This window comes from Malaclemys terrapin, chromosome 5 (genome assembly GCF_027887155.1).
Source record: "Malaclemys terrapin pileata isolate rMalTer1 chromosome 5, rMalTer1.hap1, whole genome shotgun sequence".
Lineage (NCBI taxonomy): Eukaryota > Metazoa > Chordata > Testudines > Emydidae > Malaclemys > Malaclemys terrapin.
Genome location: NC_071509.1, coordinates 129,493,658 through 129,512,729, shown reverse-complemented (window position 1 = coordinate 129,512,729; position 19,072 = coordinate 129,493,658). Strand labels below are relative to the sequence as shown.

Here is a 19,072-nt window from a genome sequence, read left to right as displayed (position 1 = left end):
ATGTAGGGAGGGAGACAGAAGCCAAGAGAGATTAACTAACTTTGTGAGGTCAGTTTAAAGTAAAGGCAGCAGCAGTGAGTTTAGCAAACTGAAAGAGGATATAATATTTGAGAGATTATATTATTAGCTCTGAGGGAAGTACGTTTCCATGGGTTGGGGGGGGGGGGGGGGGGAGGGTTGGGAACCAGGACCTCTGGTTTTTATCTGGTTTTATCCTGGCTCTGAGAGGAGAGTGGGGGTTGCCACCTGCTCCTGCAAAACATGAAGTTGTTCCCCCAGTGTCTGTTGCTTTTGTGTGCGTGCCAAACGGATTGCAGGAATGCCCTTCCCTGCTGCAGTTGACCGTTTCTGGGCAACTCCACACGTTAATGCCTCCATTCTAGGTGTTAACCAGGTCACTCATTTTATTTCTACATTCTCTTTCGTCCAACAAGTTCCAGCCTCTGTCTCTCAAGGTGCTTTGTTAACCGGACTGTTTCCTCATCTAGCTTATCTACCAACCTAGTCAAATCATTTGATAATTTTTTTCCCTCTGCACTTACTTCTCCCTTCATACAGGAGCCGCTCTGGATTTTGGCTTTGGTTTTGCTAGAAGCTGGCTCTCTTCATACACTAGTAGTTGCAGTGCAGTGGCCCTTGCCCATGGACTGCTTGGATGACTGTTGGTCTGGGTCATTCCACATGTCCCCATTCCAACATCTATTCCAATCATCCCAGGTTCCATCTTTTAATTTTGCTAGGGCACCTTTTTGCATTTGTCCCATCCTTCAAGCCCTCCCTAAGTATTTGAAGCCTATTGTTGTCCACCAAGCTTTATAATAGGGAACAGCACTTCTCTTTTTTGCAGATTCTCTACAGCTGATTTCAATTTTCTATTCTGTTCCTCTGCTTACTGTAACATATCATTAGAGCCCTGCAAAGCCACAGGTATCAGCTTTATATCTGCGGATTTCCACAGACCATTTTTGCGGATCGGATGCCGGTACAAATTTTGTGTCCTCGCAGGGCTCTAAATATAGGATCTCAAAGGCAGGGAAGCAGCTGTTTGCAGCTTATAGCCTATGAGGCTGCTTTCTCGCCTTCATATGGGAGACAGATCCTAGAGCCATGGGAGCAGATGCCGTATTGCACAATTGGCCACAGGACCTACTTTATGTATTTCTGTCCTTTCCAATATTGGGGGATGGTGGTCCAGAAAATGAGAATTCATTTAACTCATCGTTGGGCAAGGAGATCTTGGATCTCATAGAGCTGAAACTGGAATCCCCACTCCAGCTTCCATGAAGACCAGATGTTGTCTAGCAAGATCCTCAGAATAACTCATCTGGCGGCAAGCGAGAGAAGAGGAGACATGGCCAGAGCATGTGGAGCCCAAATGCTGAACTGCTGCCGGGAAGCTTCAGCAGCCCAGGCATCCAGAATTGTGGGAGACGCTGTTAGCAGAAAGGAAATTATCGGTAAGAAATTTTCAGTTCCCTCGCTGCCCATCCCCCATCTTCCAGTTGAGGTGCCAATTCAACTCACGATAAACGGTGGCTCAGACTGCTTTGTGGGAGTACACTCATACAATCATAACACCGGAGAACATTCAGATCCCTTTGTCTTGTTGGAAGTAGTTGACATCTGGGATTGGAAGTGAAAAGAAATGGTACCTCTTTTTTCAGTGCTTGACATGAACATCAGATTCCCCACCTCCCGAATCACTGCAGTTATTGTTTTAGAGTGTGATCAAATCACTTTTGGTCAGTCCAAGACACATTTAGGAATCGGGGCGGGGGGAGGCATGGAAGGAGGAGAACTTTCCAGGTTATGCGGGTGCCAAGAATCAAAAATTAATGCTGTAGTAAGACCATTGAGTTCATCAGCATTTTAGTGTAGCAGCCTGGAAATTCTCTGACAGTTTCATTTAAATATTTTTTAAATGAAGTATTAGAATGAATAAGGCAACTAGAAAGGTATCCCTGTCATTCATTTTTATATGAAGTTTAATTTTACATTATCCTCATATTTTCAGTTTTTGAGATGCCCAACTGCATTGTAGAAACTGGAGGTTTTGGCACTGAAGGAGTAGCATCCACTTCACTTTAATGAGACATGACTCTTGTGTATAATATTGTTAAGTATATATATTCAGTAAACCCACATTTATTTACAGCTTAGATATTCACATAACATACATTTAGTCATGCAGCTTGATAAATTGCACTCCATGAAACTGAAACACACCATGACTTTGAATTTCCTTTTCCAGTGGTTGAAAAATGCTACAATAGTTATATAAAGATAATTAGTTTTTAAAAAAGTGAACTAGCAACCTAAAGAAATTAAAAAAGCCACCAACACAGACAATTGCAGATTGTTTAAATTGTACATGAAGTTTGTTAGAGCAGGCTTTTTCATTTGCAAGTTTCTAGTCAGGCTTCAGTAGTAATTATTAGTGCACTTTAAACTTGTTTTGCAGACAAGTTTTTAAACAAATAAATAAGGTCAGGTGTTCACACTGAAAGGCTCGGAGGTTTGGGAGGTAATCCATCAGTATTATTAAATGCTAACACGTTATTTTGAAACTAATTTAGTTTATAACTCAAAGGAACTCGGCATGGTTAGACTCATCAACAATCTACAATTTTACAATAAATACATACTCAAACATATTGGTATAAAAGTTATTGTGCCCAGAATTCTCAGTCACAAGCATAAGTTAGTGTTCAAAGGCTTTACAATAGAGCTGTATCTACTGTAATAAGTCTCCATCTCCATCCACAACATGGCCATTGCCAAAGACCTTCTTTGAAATTCAAAGAAGTATTTTCCTTCTACCTCCTTTACCAAACAATTCCATTGTACAAGTATTAAAAAACAGGCTTAGCTACTTGACGTTAAGAGCAAAATAAAACAAGGGGAAAAAATCCTCTCTCAAAGAGGAACTTGTTTCTTCACTTGGCTCCCCTTCTCCTACTCTCCCCAACCCATTTGATGGGACCCCTATCTAGGAAAGGCTTACAATAGTTGTGTACGTTACACAGCTTTAGGCATTCCAGCATGGGCTATTGTTATATTTCTTTTTAGCCCGCTGACTGGTGATGTACCTTTTCTCTGGCCAAAGTGGTTTTCTTAAAGGGGCTACTAAGGTGATCAAGAAAAGTTGTAGCCAAACATGTAGCTGGCATTTTCAGAGACCATGCATCAGCCAGTAGGCTAAATGTTTCTATTGATTCTAAGCATGACCCTGGATAGTCATTCCCAAAACGGGGACTTCAATGTAATTGTAAAGAAAACAGGTGCCTGTCACAGGGTCATCTCCTTTAGAACATCATCCCATCCACATTGAAGTAACTACTGCGTTAGAGGACATGATTACAACTGTGCTTCCCTGACAATCGACATACAGGTCAGTCTCACGTTGGACTGTTACTGAGTTGTAATCAGATCTGCCAACATACTGGTTACTGGTGTAGAAGAAACTTGAGAGAAACACTGATTATAACATTTATCACATTAGCCAGCAGCATTTAATGCAACTGTTCAAGTGAATGTAAACACAAGCAATTACTCTCCAGAAGCTATTTAAGATTTTAATTCCATTCAAAAACAAAGAGTTTCCAACCAGCTTCACATTGAAATCTATATAATAAAATAAAAATCTTTCAATCCCTGCAACAGACCAAAACAACTGTTCAGGAGTTTAAGGTATCTTGTTGGTATTAAGGAATCCAGACACTTTCTGTATTGACATGTAAAATTATTTAAAAAAAAGTTTTTCAAGGCAAAATAAATTTAAAATAAACTGCAATTTTTAAAACCAGGATTCAGACTGGGAGAGACTAATCTAGAGGCAAATACTGAGTCTCCTTTTATTAATTGCTATAGAAAACTTATGGTAACAGACATGTTTAAATAAGACTACACAGTGCTAAAAGAACACTGATGCATTTGTTCATATTAATCAGAAGGCTATATTTGCTCTTTAGATCTGGATTATTTTTGTGGACAGTTACTTTGGATTATTTATACCAGTCTAATACAGGGCCAATTGCTGGTGTAAACTCCTGCAATGTACATTAAGTGTAATGCTACAGTCTACTGACCACAACTGGTTAATAAACTTAACCCTACAGTTGCTGGGTAGTCTTTATAATATGTTAAGAGTAACATTTTCAAAACCACAGGAATCACTTAAGTTCTTGAGAGAAACCTGGAAACTCAATGGCACAAATTAGTGACACTGTCCATTTCAAATGAAGGAATTAATTTTAAAGTTACTGATGATGAAACGGAGTGGAGAGAGAGCATCCATTTTGATCTTTCAAAAAGAAAAAACTTTCTGTAAAAAAAACGTAAGAATCCATAGAATTCAGATTTAAATATAACAGCAATGTCATAGCACGAACACAACAATTAGATAGTAAGTCTAGATGCTACACCACACTGTATGGATTTGAAAAGGTCTAAGACCAGGTCCCAAGAAGCAATTTATCATATGACCTTTAGAAGCATGCTGTTTAGGGCAAATTTCTTCACTTTCAGACTTCATTAAAGAGTATACTGAAGTCCAAATCAAGGAGAAAGTCATTTGCTGTTCACACAGAGTACATATCGCTGCCTTTCATGTTTTACCAGTCAGAAGAAGGAATGTAATTATTCATATCCTGTTTTCACATGGTCGGATTACATAACCTCTCTATAGGAAGACCTGCACAGTTGTTCTCTGCTTCACTGCAGAATGTACAGTGGTTGAGGTGAATGAGTCATTTTAAGACCTAAGCAGTTGTCTCAAAAAAGCCTCTGTTGGTATGCCATCCCAGCAAGTAGAAACACAGTCCAGCAGGTGAGAGAGTAGCTGCCTCAGTGCATGGTTTTGGAAATCAGCATGCGACTAAGGACTAGACATTCATAGTCAGAACTTCTGTTGCAGTAAGAGAATTCTGAAAGATAGTGGGAGACAAGTTTCATCAGACTACAAACATCAACTTTCTACACTTTTTTTACAAAAGGATGGACAAATGTTGGGGGAATTAACAAAATGGAGTGAAAAGAAGGGTGTCAGTGCCTTTGCCAATTTTGTACTTTCCACATTTGAAAACCACCAAGTCTTCCTCTCCTTTGAATGGAGTTGCATTTAACCTGGCTGTCTTTGCTTACTTGCAACAGCTATAGCACTACATCATGCCAGAGCATATCTGTGCCTTGTGTGATCCCTTTGCTTTTACATCTACCTGTGCTGATACACATTTGCTTTTATTCTTTAGGGGAGAAAGCAGAATGTGTGGATGGTTTGGAGAAAAATAAGGCAATTTAGTGAAAAAAATGTAATGTACAGTAAAAATCTAAGCAAACTGCAGAGTAAACGTGTATTATTGCAGAATATTAATCAAGACAATAAAAACCAAAATAAATTGAGACATTATGAAACAACTTATCAAAATTATAACCTGAATTTTCACTAGTAAAAACATGCAGGACTTTTACTATCAGATTCTAAATCAAAGTTTGGATCTAAGTGGTAGTTAGCGTCCCTGTAACTAGGATGTGATAGACTGATCTGAGTCTCCTCTGGCTTATCCTAGTTTAACAACTATGTAACTTCCCTGGCTATAATGGAGTTTGGCCCAATTTATACTAGTGTAAGCAAGCAGATAATCTGGACTGAATATATATATTCAGTTGTGGAGTTTGGTCGTAATGTTAGCTTCCCCTACACCTACATATACAAATGATGTTGAACACCCACCAGCTCTCCAGTTTTGCCTGGAGCATTTTATCTGGCACTTCAGCTGTGTCTAGGAGACTATTCCATATAACTCTTCAAGTGATGTATCTTTCATGGATAAAAAGCGCTACCCCGTGGTTCTGTTCTGGAGCATTAGCACAAATAAGGAAAGAAGGCAAACTGAACCTTGTGACAGAAAGGCTCAAAGCAAGATGATCAAACCCCACACCCACTATATCTTCATGTCTCCATGCATATAGGACTGCCATACCTTCATTCATAAATGTGTACTGTAGTCAGGACAGGGCTTGCTGTGTCTGTATTGCATGATGTACACTGTAGATTGATGCCACCAATACAACATTACTACTGCAAGGATATGCCATACTTGGTGACTAGAGCCGAGGTAGTTTAATTGTCCTTTTGGAAAAAGCAAAAAGATTGACTCCGTTACAATATTCAACATAACTACTGCAGTAGCAACTCTAGCCAGGAGGTTGAAGTTCTCATGCATTTGAATAATTTCTGATAAACATGCATGCACTGAAGGGAAAGCACTGTATATCTCTGGGCCAGCTTTAAATGGAAAATATATGCAAGTGCATTAAGTGTATGCTCAGATTATGTATTTGCAGGCCCATCTGACCACTTAAGCATACAAGGGCTTGTCTATACTTGTGTTTTTAGGTACTGGTACAAACCCTTAGTGGAGACACAATGCAAGAGCCAGTTTACACTAGTACCTAACACTTACACTAGGGGTTTGTATCAGTGCAGCTATATGGGTGGCTATAAACCCCAGTGCCCATAAGCAATTGCCACATGTACAGATACAGAATGCGCATGGGCACACGGGGTATTTAAGCATGCATGATACATCTGTGCAAACAAAGGAGCACATCGAATTGGAAAATCTGGACCCAGCTGGTGTTTAATACCCAGACCTACTAAAGTTAGTAAAGTGAGCTAACTGAACCCCAGTGACTTAGCCCAAGGACTAGAGAAGAAGCGAAAGAGTGGATGCTCACTAGCTACCAGCTTCCTCCAGAGCCCAATTCAACCCCATGGAAACTAATAAGGTCCTTTCACTAACTTTTAATTAAAAGTTGTATTGGATCCTAGTACTCAATACAATACTACACTAGGGAAGCTGTCATTGATACAATTAAAATGTTTTCCAAAGTTGAATCTCTACATGGGAATTTATTGCAAGTGGTTAACTTTCAATATATCACAATTTTATTTCTATTACAGTGGTGTTCTTCTCTGCAATAAATACCACGTTCCCTTTAATGAAATGATGTGCCATTTGGCCACATCCAAGGTCTTTTCTGTGTGAATGGATCTCTGTAAAAATCCACAACATTATTTTCCTTTAAATCTCTCTCCTCCTGTGATGCCTATAAAACACTTAATCTTGAGTAGACAGCTGATGTGCTGTGACTGCTGCTCAGTATACTAAATCATAATTGTCTTACTGTTATCGTGTGCTCCCGTCATCTGTTTGTCATAGCCACCCATTTCTTGTTATGCACTAGAGTATGCTCTTTGGGGTAGGGACCTACTTTCCATTATTTATGTACAGTATCTAACACAACTGAACTCCAATCTTGATTGGGAATTGTGATGGAGATAGACAGCAATTAGTGCACTTGGTTGCACCTGGAAGATGGGCCAGGCCCAAGTGAAGATGAAGCACAGCTGGGTGGTAAGCATAAAGGGAGGAAGTCAAGATGAAAAGGAGGCTGCAGGGAGAGAAGGGGGGAAAAAAACCTCTGCAGCTGGTCTCTGGCTATTAATGGAGGAAAGGCCTAGAGGCACACAGACAGTATGCTGGGGGGCTGTGAGAAAGGACCTGAAGGAAGGCTAAGGTACAAAGTCCAGTGAGGCAGCTAGGGGAGCAGACCGTAGCTACTTGCCACAAGATCTCTGGACTGGAACCCAGAGGACGTGGAGGACCTGGGTTCTCCTACCAGTCCCCCAGGAAAGATGGTATGGAAATACCTCAACACAAAAAGGAGAACTATTATTTGGAGCCAAGCCTCCAGGAAGAAAGTCCTCCGACACGTTGCTCTACTGAAGAGCAGGACAATCTTGCAGAGCCTGGAAGGTGTGAGACTGAAGGTAAGCAGGCCAGGGACCCAAAGGAGACCACCTCAGGGCCAGAGTGGCTATTGACGGGGGGCACTAGGCAGGGGAGAGCCTGCTACACCACGCCCAGCCTCAAGGGAATGCACCAGTGGTGAGGCTACTCTCCAGCTGGGGTTTAGGTAGATAGCAATAGTTTATGGGACATAAATTTACTATATAAAACAATGGTACAAGTAATTTACCTGGAGGTGTAATTTGACATTTTTGCCTTAAAAATCAGAGCAGTCAGTGCACATTAATCCTCTGATTGTCCTAGTCTAGTACCAACACTCATACTAGCTGGAAAACACTATAACCCAACAGCTTTTTACACTTACAGAGCACTATTTATCAAAGGATCTCAAAGCACTCCACAGACACAGGTAACACTGGTCTACAATTTTTGAGAAGTCGTCTGCTTCAGAGATAAAATGTGCTATTTATTATGTATTTTGATGTGCTGAATTCAAATATGACAAAACAACTGATTGGCCTCTGTTTCTAAGATATTTAAGTTTTTACATTTTATGTCTATGTATATTGTGTAGATAGTAGAGTTTTAATCATCAATTGTAAACCTACGTCTTTTCACGTGTTTATGGTTGCGTTACATAATATTTCAACTGTCCTGTTTATGTAACCCTTTAAAAATCAGCAAAAGGGTTATATAAATAAAATTTATTATGAAACAAAAGGCAAAAAACTATTATGTACATAGTTTAGTCCTATTCAGTGTCTACTCGGCGCTTCTTGGCTTGTCTCTTGTATTCATTAAATGGAGCATCTCTTGTCACTGTCCAGCAATAGTCTGCAAGCATTGATGGGATCCATTTCCCTGATAGCGTTTCTCCATTGTTGCAATGTCCTGGTGAAATCGCTCGCCATGCTCGTTGCTCACTGCTCCGCAGTTTGGTGGAAAAAAATCTAGATGAGAGTGCAAAAAATGTATCTTTAGTGACATGTTGCAACCAAGGCTTTTGTATGCCTTGAGGAGATTTTCTACCAACAACCTGTAGTTGTCTGCCTTGTTGTTTCCAAGAAAATTATAGGCTTTCCATGCAGTCTTTTCCTTGCCACGCAGTGCATGGTCAAATGCATCATCTTGAAGATTTCACGAATCTGAGGACCAACAAAGACACCTTCCTTTATCTTAACTTCACTTAACCTTGGAAATTTTCCACGGAGGTACTTGAAAGCTGCTTGTGTTTTGTCAATGGCCTTGACAAAGTTCTTCATCAGACTCAGCTTAACGTGTAAGGGTGGTAACAAAATCTTCCTTGATTCAACAAGTGGTGGATGCTGAACACTTTTCCTCCCAGGCTCCAATGACTGTTGGAGTGGCCAATCTTTCTTGATGTAGTGGGAATCTCTTGCACGACTATCCCATTCGCAGAGAAAACAGCAGTACTTTGTGTATCCAGTCTGCAGACCAAGCAAAAGAGCAACAACCTTCAAATCGCCACAAAGCTGCCACTGATGTTGGTCATAGTTTATGCACCTCAAAAGTTGTTTCATGTTGTCATAGGTTTCCTTCATATGGACTGCATGACCAACTGGAATTGATGGTAAAACATTGCCATTATGCAGTAAAACAGCGTTAAGACTCGTCTTCGACGAATCAATGAACAGTCTCCACTCATCTGGATCGTAAACGATGTTGAGGGCTGCCATCAACACCATTGATGTTGTTGCAGGCTACAAGATCACCTTCCATGAAGAAGAATGGGACAAGATCCTTTTGACGGTCACGGAACATGGAAACCCTACCATCACCTGTAAGGAGATTCCACTGCTGTAGTCTGGAGCCCAACAGCTCTGCCTTACTCTTGGGTAGTCCCTGACAAGGTCATTCAGTTCTCCTTGTGTTATGAGGTGTGGTTCAGAGGAGGAGGATGGGAGAAAATGTGGGTCCTGTGACATTGATGGTTCAGGACCAGAAGTTTCTTCCTCTTCTTCGTCTGACTCAAGTGAGAATGATTCTGGTGCATCAGGAACCGGCAGTCCTTCTCCGTGGAGTACTGGGCGTATAGCTGATGGAATGTTTGGATAATGCACAGTCCACTTTTTCTTCTTTGACACACCTTTCCCAACTGGAGGCACCATGCAGAAGTAACAATTGCTGGTATGATCTGTTAGCTCTCTCCAAATCATTGGCACTGCAAAAAGCATAGATTTCCTTTTCCTGTTCAACCACTGGCGAAGATTTGTTGCACAAGTGTTGCAGCATATGTGTGGGGCCTACCTCTTGTCCTGATCTCCAATTTTGCAGCCAAAATAAAGGTGATAGGCTTTCTTAACCATAGTGGTTATACTGTGCTTTTGTGATGCAAAAGTCACTTCACCACAAACATAGCAGAAGTTATCTGCACTGTTCTCACAAGTAGGAGGCATCTCTGCTCAGTTTGGCTAAACAGAAATGTGTCCCTTTGCAAAATCAAACAGTGACAAATAAGAGAGCACGACACTGTATGATTTCTAGAGCTGATATAGGGCAATTTGTTCAGCAGAGTGATGTAAGCTTCGTTATGATTGCATCATCCATGACTTCTAGGAATAACATGCTGCAATTCATATCATGTATGACGCAATACCAGCTTCAGATTGCATCATTCATTGTTTTGCCTAAAAAGCAAGTACTGTCCAAACCCAGTCACAGATTTATTCATAGATCCAGTCAAAGATGTATTTTAGTCATTTCTGGTTTAAATTGAGATCTCTTCCCTTTATAACTCACTTATCGTCCTCCATTCCCAAGTCAAGGGTCGTATATACTGACCCAATAGCATATCTTGAAAACTAGAGCCAATCAACAATTTTAAGCATCATTTTCGTTCTCAGTGATCCAGAATTAGTAAAGTTTGACTACATTTATTTCAGAAGCATTTTGGCTGTAGAGCAGTGTAATTAGTCCCTTTTAAAACTGGGGAAAATGATAGCCAGCAGTCAGTGAGGAGCTGAGTGTGATCAGGGGTGGGGGGGAAACAAGCTCTGGAGCTGGGATTTTCCAAGGAGCCTAAGCGAGTTAGCCTCCCAAATCCCATTTCATTTTGTTAGGAGAATAATCATAATAATCCTCACCTGCCATAAGTGGATGAACTGTTGACCAAGTGTGTGCAATACCAAGAAATCTTATAGTACAGGTAAGGTTCCAAGATCTTTTGGAGGTTAAATTGAGATTGTTGGCATACTGACACTTTTTTTTTATTTGTATCTTTTCCAATTTTATACAAGTGTTAATGATTTCCCCCCCCTTAACATGTCTTACCACTAGATTATGATTTAGCTGAATTCCTACAGGCTCAGAGAAGCTACTAGCATGAGTGCAGCAAATGCATAGAGAGCGCACAGATATGGCTGCTTAATGTAGGACATGTTCACTTGTTTTTTAATGAAAATTCAAATCTCACACATTATACTTTCTTTAGATGCCCTTCCAGAATCACCACCTAAGTACAACGCAAAAGATAATCATACCTGGGAAGTATCTTTCTGGAACTTTGGAAATGTAAAAGAGAAAAGCTACGGCAGCAATCAAGTACATCACAATCACTCGAGGAGCAAACTCCTACAAAATAAAATGAAGCTTTAATGCTTAGTAATAGATCATGAATGCCTACCTCATAACATTTGTCTAGCAAGTGCACTGCATACTTTTCAAGGACAAAGCTTTACTCTTATTACTTATTTACATGAATGTTGAACAGACTTCAAATCTGTAAGTAGTATCAAAATCTGAGACAGAAGAGGTTAAACCTTAGTCCCACCTTTGTGCTTGAAAGCAACCTTCTCCCCACCGCTTTTGAAAGGTGAAATTCCACAATTGAAGATGCCCACTTTTTTAATACATTCACACTGTGCCTAACAGATTTCCTTAGGTTGGTCCCCACAACTCTACACTGAAGAATTTCCATCAGTAAGAATGCATTTTAGATGCATTGATTAATGACTAAAAGTTGGATCAATCAATGCCCCATAAGTTCCTTTTGGAGGTAGGGACATTACTAAATCAGCTTGGAATCTTTGACCATGTGAAGCATAACTTACCACACATGATCTCATGAGGCTACTAAACACCAGATGGGAAAAAGGGATGAAACTGTTCAGTGGAAAGCAACCTATATATTAGTTCCTTTTCTTTGAAGTCCTTATTACCACAGTATCTTGCTGCCAAAAGCAAAGCTTTCTATTTTTAGATGTACAGGAACAAGATCAGTAACACGGACTTATGCACAGAAATACTTTGAATACCCAGGCAATAATACTTAGACAAAAAAAATTTTTTTTTTTACTTACTCGCACTAAATATAGGCCTAGTCTAAAGTCCATTAAAGTGCCAGCATAAGAACCTCCACAGATTAGCATCATGGTAGGTTCTCATCTGCCTCTAGTTCATTATATAACTACTACAACTCCTTTTTTACCATAAGAGGTATATATTTCCCTCTTTCACCCTGCCATATTCCTTGCTTTTCAGGGTTGGGTAACCTTTACAACAGATTACTTTACTAGCTGGTTTATAACTGCTAACATTAGTAACTTTATTCATATTTTGTGATCTGTGGGTCACTTAACAGGCAAAGTTAAGTGTGTGTGTGTAAGGCTCATTTTTGGATTTGCCACAAACTCCAAGTAAGGGACTCTGCCCCAGGAGAAGATTAGTCAGAATCTGGCCCCTACCTCCCCCACTTTATTTCAGGGGGGTGAAGGCAATAGAGAATCTACACCAGTGCTACCTGACCCAGACTACTACTTTCCATTATGCTGACTTGACTGCACACCACACCCATCTGGAGGCAGGCAATACACTGATGCCACACAGGTTGTTGTGTCCCAGAGGTGTATATCTAGGGTCACAGTTATTCCCTTTTTTTTTTTTCTTCTCACAAGGCAGGTTTAATTAGTATGTTGTAAACCAGATTTAATTGATGCAGCTTGTTTTTAGTTCACATCCTGAGTTTAATATTTGAAGCTCTACATTAGGTAAATCCAGTTCAAAGGTATTCATTTTTTAACCATGCTTCTATTCCAAAAATGGGGAGACAACTAGAAAAGCAGAGGAATCTTATCTGCTTCTGAGCTTACCTGCACAATAGATGCACCAACTCCTCCATTGAGCCAAACCCAGTGGATAGTAGGAATGACTCCATATCCAGAGACGGAGCAAAAGATGACAGAACGCAGTCTGTGCCACTGTTGCGTGAGGTAGCTGGGATGAATCTGAGCAAAGAATACTGCAAGGATCATAGCAAGCACAGTGATCAAGTATACCTGACGCCAGTACTGCAGAAAAGGAAAAAAGACAATAATTTTTTTCTTCTTCTTTGGGTAGGTGTGAAGATAATTAACACCCTTGGCAGGAAATGTACAAAGTTAAATAGAAATCAAATGTAGAGAAGGCTAACCGTTGTTTCGTCCACACACTTTTCACCATATACAAAATTTCATAAGCTGCTGTGTTCCCTAAAATGAGTTTTAAGTTTGCTCCTGCACTAGTTTGACAGGTTGGAATTGGTTCTACTGCTGGATTCAGATACTTTACAAGTATTCTTTATTACCAATGGATAAGACAACATAAGGTTTTGGTGGGAAAACTACCTTCCCCTTCCCTACACCCATACAGACGGATGGTGAAGAGAAGGCAGGTTGTTGTGGATCATCCTAATCACTATTTCTAAAAGGTCACTTGGGATGCAGTAATTTTCCCTATACTCTCGCCTGTGTAAAATTTATACCTATTTATATAAACTAGAAAGCCCAGCAACCACTCTTCTCCTAACTTCTCAACTATCCCCCTTTCTTTTCTCTTGTCTAATACCATCTCCTGTTCTCTCCAGCCTTCTAGATCCTGGCCTGTTCCAAACCACTGGGTCTTTTCAACAAAGTGATTTTTGGCATAACCTGATGAGATGCAAAAAATCAGTGTCTTTCGGGGGCAGCTGCACTCCAGGATGCCTTCCAAAAACCCAAATTTATTTCCAATAAGCAGCAGCAATTTGTGGCAGGTAGGAAACCAATCTTGTTTTTGCCAAATGTAAGCCAGTCAACAAGTTCAAATAACATGGATCAGCTAGCAGGCCAGTAATGCCAAATTATTTTTGATCGTGTGCTTGTGTCTGAGCCAACTTGCTGTGTTCAACAATTCTGGAAGCAATAAAATCCAGGTTTTAAGGATCTTCTATAACAGATCAGTGATCAAAATCCAAATCACTTTTCATGGGAAAGGTACACTAATATTTGAAAGGATTCCAGTTCCCATCACTACTCAGTTAATTCTGCACTCCTTACATGTTGTGCAACTACATGCTTGGGGTGTGAGAAACCAGCTGGGTAAGGCCATACAGGTCAGCTATGAAGTGTTCACTTTATTGCATAAAAAGCACATTAAAACTTACATTATTACAGTAAAATGCATAAAACACTCCTGATACGTAGCAGCCCAGGATCCCAATGGAAATTCCTGCATAATCTAATGCCATCCATCGACGGCTAGTCTTCTCTGAGCGATGGCAGCAGAAAAGATGATATCCTACCGAGCAAAGCATACAGACCTGCACAAATGTTCAAACAAATCCATGTTAATTTCTTCAAAGCCTAGTTTATGGCTACATGAAATCAAAGCAAAAAAAGCATCTGGCTCCATCTATCAAACTGTCAAGCATAGAATTAACCACCTGATGCTGTTATATATTTCACACTGCTACCGGGTGTCATGAAATCATGCTTTCTACCAATGATGAAATAGCTGACCAAACCAAGCTACTCAGAGAAGGGTCAACAGAAGTTAAGGGAAAAATCCTGCCCAGCCTTGGTGGGCACGAAAGGCCTGATTGGCAGTGCAACGAATGATATTTTGCTGAAGAGGGGGAACAGGGACATATGGAAGTCAATAGGGTGAGTCTGCAAAGGGGAGTGCATGGCTCTGCAGGAGCTCCTTGTGCTTCAGTGCAGAGAGGTGGTTTGGGTGTGCACCTAGTGATTCCACTGGCCAAACCACCACATGTACGGATGAGAAGGGAAAGAAGTGGGAAGTATCTGGAATATCCAGCTCTAATGGCACAAAGAGAGAGGATTCTATCACCCCAGAGTTATTCAGTGTGCAGTCCACTTATGCTGTATGCTGGGACCAATATTTGTCCCTTCCTTATTTATTCTTTTTAAAAGATTTTTTCTGAGGAAGAGAGAGAGTGACAGTACTTTCTAAGTGATCTTTGACAACCATGGTTTGAAAAATTTACCAGTCACCTACTACACAGAGAGATGTCTACAAGGAGGGAGTCACTTCCTGGGTAAATGGACAGAACCCTTCCTAATCACCCAGTTCAAACCACAGGTGATGGGAAGAGCAAGAAAGTGCTGGTCTTTCTCTCCACTCCTTGCCCATGGGGGAGCCCATATTTCGTAAGGACTTTGGCAAGTAGGTGACTCATACATTTGAAGCTGCTGGGAAGGAAAGGGTGGGAGTGTCTCTCTCTGAGACACCTCAGTCCACACACCTTTCCTTCGGGCTGGTGAGGAAAAATATTTCTTCCATCCCTAGGAGGATGGAGTCTGTGCCTTTGCCCATCTGATAGAGCAGGGTGAAATTAACTAGAATCTGACAGGTTTCACTGCTGCTGATCTCACTACTAGGATGGTATTTGCCAAACTAGATCTGCATGTATCATCAATAGTCTGTGTGGCCCTTATGTGTAACCTGCAGCATGAAACATTGAGAACTAAGCATGAAAAGATCTCTCAGTGCAATAATTGTCCAAAATTTTAATTTGCCAAAACACTTTGTAATGGAAACAGTAAAACGAACAAAATTCCTGTATACTTCACTGTTACTACAGCAACTTGACAGGTGCTTCCTCTTCCCCACATATTATTAGCTACCCACCAGTGCAAAGAGTTCATATTAAATTCTTCAAACTGGAACACCCTGTCAAAAGGCCAGAGGCTCAAACAGATTCCAACTTATGTCTTCTGCTCATAGCACCATGCCCAAGCATTGTAGGGGTTCCAAGAGCATGTAATGTTTCATATTACACATGCTTCAAAGCAGGATGTATACATTTAAGGTCGGTATGACAGTCCCGCGTTTCAACCTTGAGTTACCAGCACCCACGCAAAAATTATTCAAAATCTATACATTTTTTCACTAACGTAACTTTTAATAAAAATATCATAGGCACATAGACTTCAGACATTCAGTTTATACACACCAGCCTCCAACTACATGTTTGACTCAATTCAGCAAATAACACTCTTCCAATTTTTTTTAATTACCAAAGTCCTCACATTTTAATCCTAGTTAGACCTCCAAACAAAAGAATAATGGATAGGTGGTATTTGAATTTTAACCAACAAGAGGTTCTTTATGAACCAAAATGTACATGTTACAATTACAGTATTTTTGTCAGCATATGCTGTATGCAGGTGATGGTGCAATTTGATGTATCTACTAAGAATCAGTTTTCTGCACTACGGATAATTATTTTTTAGTTAAAAATCAAAAACAGGTTAAAGTCTGAAAGCTGTTATCTCCTTGAAGAGTGCAGATTGTTGTGTTGACAAATTCTTCCCTCCCTCAAGGAATCTTCTATATTCCTTATGCTCCTCTTTTTTAAAAGCTATCAAAGGACCAAACAATGGGATCCAAGCAAGGCCCATCAACACAGCTTATATATAATCAAGACGGGCAACTATTGAGAAACAGTGAGTATAACGCACTGGAATGCCATATTAACAGTTCCCTCTGGACTGGGAAGTAATGAACTAGGAAACATTCTATTGGCCATTAGCCAATGACAGTCACAACAATCCAAACAAGTGAAATGTAATTACTTAGGAGCCTGAATCCAACAGGAATTAAGGACACTCAACACTTGTCAGGAGATGTTCATTGAAAGAGTGCCCCCCACCCCTTATTACTGCTTTAATCTGCCAGTGTATTAGCTGCCCTGCATGTTAGGCCAAGGCTGAAAGATCTTCCAGTATGCTTGTAAGTGCCACTGAGAGAGCTTCTAGTGTATTTGTAAATGCCACTGAACTATAGATGTAGCAAAGTACTTGCCTTACCAACTACTGTGCTAAATTTTCCCTCTAGCTATGTTCAACCATCTATGCTTCATACTACATCTGGCTATTTAGGTGAAAAATAATTGGACAACTCTACTTCTTAGTCAAACAACCACATTTTAAATCCAGACTTTTCCCTAGCCTGGTTGAAATCAAGTTCTGGTCTGCCACACTGTATAGCCACGTACTACCACTAAACCTCTGTGTGGATATATTTTGAAGTATAGGTGATAAAACTGCTAAAGGTTTAAGACAGGCTTTTTAGAGTCTAATTTTCTACCCCAAATCCAGATGTACTGACAGTTCTGCTGTTCTTCCAAAACCATAACTACATATTTTAAATTTCCCGTTCTGTTGACAGAGATTTCTTTGCTACTTCGGTCAAGTCTATCAAGGTTGAACTAAACAATTATGATCCTGAAAATGATGAAAAATGACAGTGACAAATATTTTAAAAAACTCCAGTATGTGTTTCAAAACTAGTTCATAAAAGGACTTACTTGAAAGCAGAAGAGGCAAATAGAACAGATAACAAAGTCTTCTCTAGAGGCACTCGCTGAAGGTAATACAGAAGTCATGTCATATATGCCCAGAGTGAAGAAAAGGAAAAAGCCCAGTAAGTGACTCCAGATGTTTACTGTCTCATTGGATAAAATGAACAGACTAAAAGAAAAAAATACAATAGCAGATATTCAGAAAGTGGTGTGTGGAACTGAAAATCATCGTTTTAGCAAACGTTCAAAGGTTTAGCAAAAGCACAAATCTTGCTTTTAACATCCCAATCAACGTATGTTACCTTTTTAAACACAGCCTAGAAGGGAGATAAGCCCTGTAGCCATCTGTAATATACGGGTTGTCTTTAAGGAACACAGGAATCTGCTCATAGGTATACAAGCGGATTCCCCGAGGTACCAGAACAGGCCAGTACTGGTAGCTTCCTAGCTCGATGTAATGGGCACTCTTCAAAAGCTTCTGATGCATGGTGGTAGTGTCACAGTCAACAGCTAAGGCAAGACTGAACAGAATATCTAATTATGCTCCAGGTATCTGATCTCTTCTACAATATACCTGAAAAACATAAAATTTCCTGGATCACTTATTACAGCTTATGTCACAGGTAGAGACAAGTTCAGTCACCACAAAATTTGGCAGCTACAGTGATGCCTTCCTGTAGTCAGGAATTGCCCCTTTTCCGAGCAATTCCGCTCCCTGTATTATTGTCTCTTAAGTGCCAGGCACAATTTTCTCACCAACTGCATTTACAACAGGAGTGGGAAGAGGGCACAGAGTCACACCTCTAACTACGCTGTCTGCTCAGTGCTCTGTAGCTGGCAAGTGTCTGTCCGCAGGGGAAGCACAAGGCACAGGGGAGCAAGAACCCTCCAGCTGAAAAGGAACCAAATCCCAGCCGCGCCCTGGCCAGGACTCAGCCCTAGGCAACTCCCTCAGCCGTGGGCACAGAGCAGGCTCCCTGGGCCGGCCCCGGTGTAAGTGTGTGTGTGTGGGGGGGTGACATTAGCGCAGCGCCCCCGCCAGGGCAAACAGGAGGCTCGATCCCCCTTCGCGCCTGCCCTCGCCCAGCCGGTGCCGCTGCGCTGTTCCCCCCGGCCAGGCCCCACCCCGGAAACGGCTGCACGGCCGGTGGGGCGCCCCCGAGCGGGGGGGGAGGGCGGCCAGACGAATGTGACCCCCCCCCCGCCCGATTTCACTTTATTTACACAGACGCTAGAGAGGTTTGGGTCCCGCTGAGCTCGGGGCCCTGGGACAGCCGCCCCCCCCCCAGCCCTGCGCGCGGGGAGCGGGGGGCTGCAGGGTCCCCGCTCCAGCCCAGCGGAGCCCGAGGGGCAGGGAGAACCGCCGCCGCTCACCGGCCGGGGCGGGGCCGGGCCCCCCCGCACATCCCGGAGGCGGAGGGCGACGGCTCCTCTCCCCCCCGCGCGGGTCCCTCGCTGACAGGGCGGAACCAGCCGCTTCCTCGCCGGCCGGCTCCGGCCCCGCTGCCAGTCGCGCCACCAGCCCCGCGCGCGGATGTCGCACTCACTGCGCGCCGCCCCGCCCCTGTCACCGCGGCGCGTGCCCCACCTCCGCTCCAGAGGGGAGCGTCGCAAGCTGGTGACGTCTCCAGCCCAACCGACGCATGTGCGCGCGGGCGCAGCCGGCGGATTGAAGGCG

The 19,072-nt window shown here is 41.8% G+C and overlaps 1 protein-coding gene across 2 annotated transcripts; it reads right to left on the bottom strand.

The window, feature by feature from the left end:
• Positions 1-4,552: 4,552 nt before the first annotated feature.
• Positions 4,553-18,924, bottom strand: PAQR3 (progestin and adipoQ receptor family member 3). Of its 2 annotated transcripts, XM_054031000.1 has the most exons (8): positions 18,769-18,924; positions 17,697-17,968; positions 17,401-17,563; positions 14,233-14,388; positions 12,923-13,120; positions 11,315-11,405; positions 5,982-6,130; positions 4,553-4,925 (listed from the first exon to the last, which is right to left on the bottom strand). In XM_054031000.1, exons 2-7 carry the CDS (start codon positions 17,879-17,881, stop codon positions 5,988-5,990), a joined length of 936 nt encoding a protein of 311 aa, XP_053886975.1. In that variant the 5' UTR covers positions 17,882-17,968; positions 18,769-18,924; the 3' UTR covers positions 4,553-4,925; positions 5,982-5,987. The 2 variants fall into 2 exon arrangements, with proteins under 2 accessions (XP_053886975.1, XP_053886976.1); XM_054031001.1 differs by lacking the exon at positions 17,697-17,968.
• Positions 18,925-19,072: the final 148 nt, after the last annotated feature.

What these genes read in the sequence shown, in the direction of transcription:
- PAQR3 (XM_054031000.1), bottom strand. Translation starts at nt 17,881, where the DNA reads ATGCATCAGAAGCTTTTGAAGAGTGCCCATTACATCGAGCTAGGAAGC. An exon ending in TCTAGGCTGTGTTTAAAAAG is followed by an intron (nt 17,564 to 17,696) that starts GTAACATACGTT and finishes TTTTTCTTTTAG; the next exon opens with TCTGTTCATTTTATCCAATG. An exon ending in TTTGCCTCTTCTGCTTTCAA is followed by an intron (nt 14,389 to 17,400) that starts GTAAGTCCTTTT and finishes ACATTTGTGCAG; the next exon opens with GTCTGTATGCTTTGCTCGGT.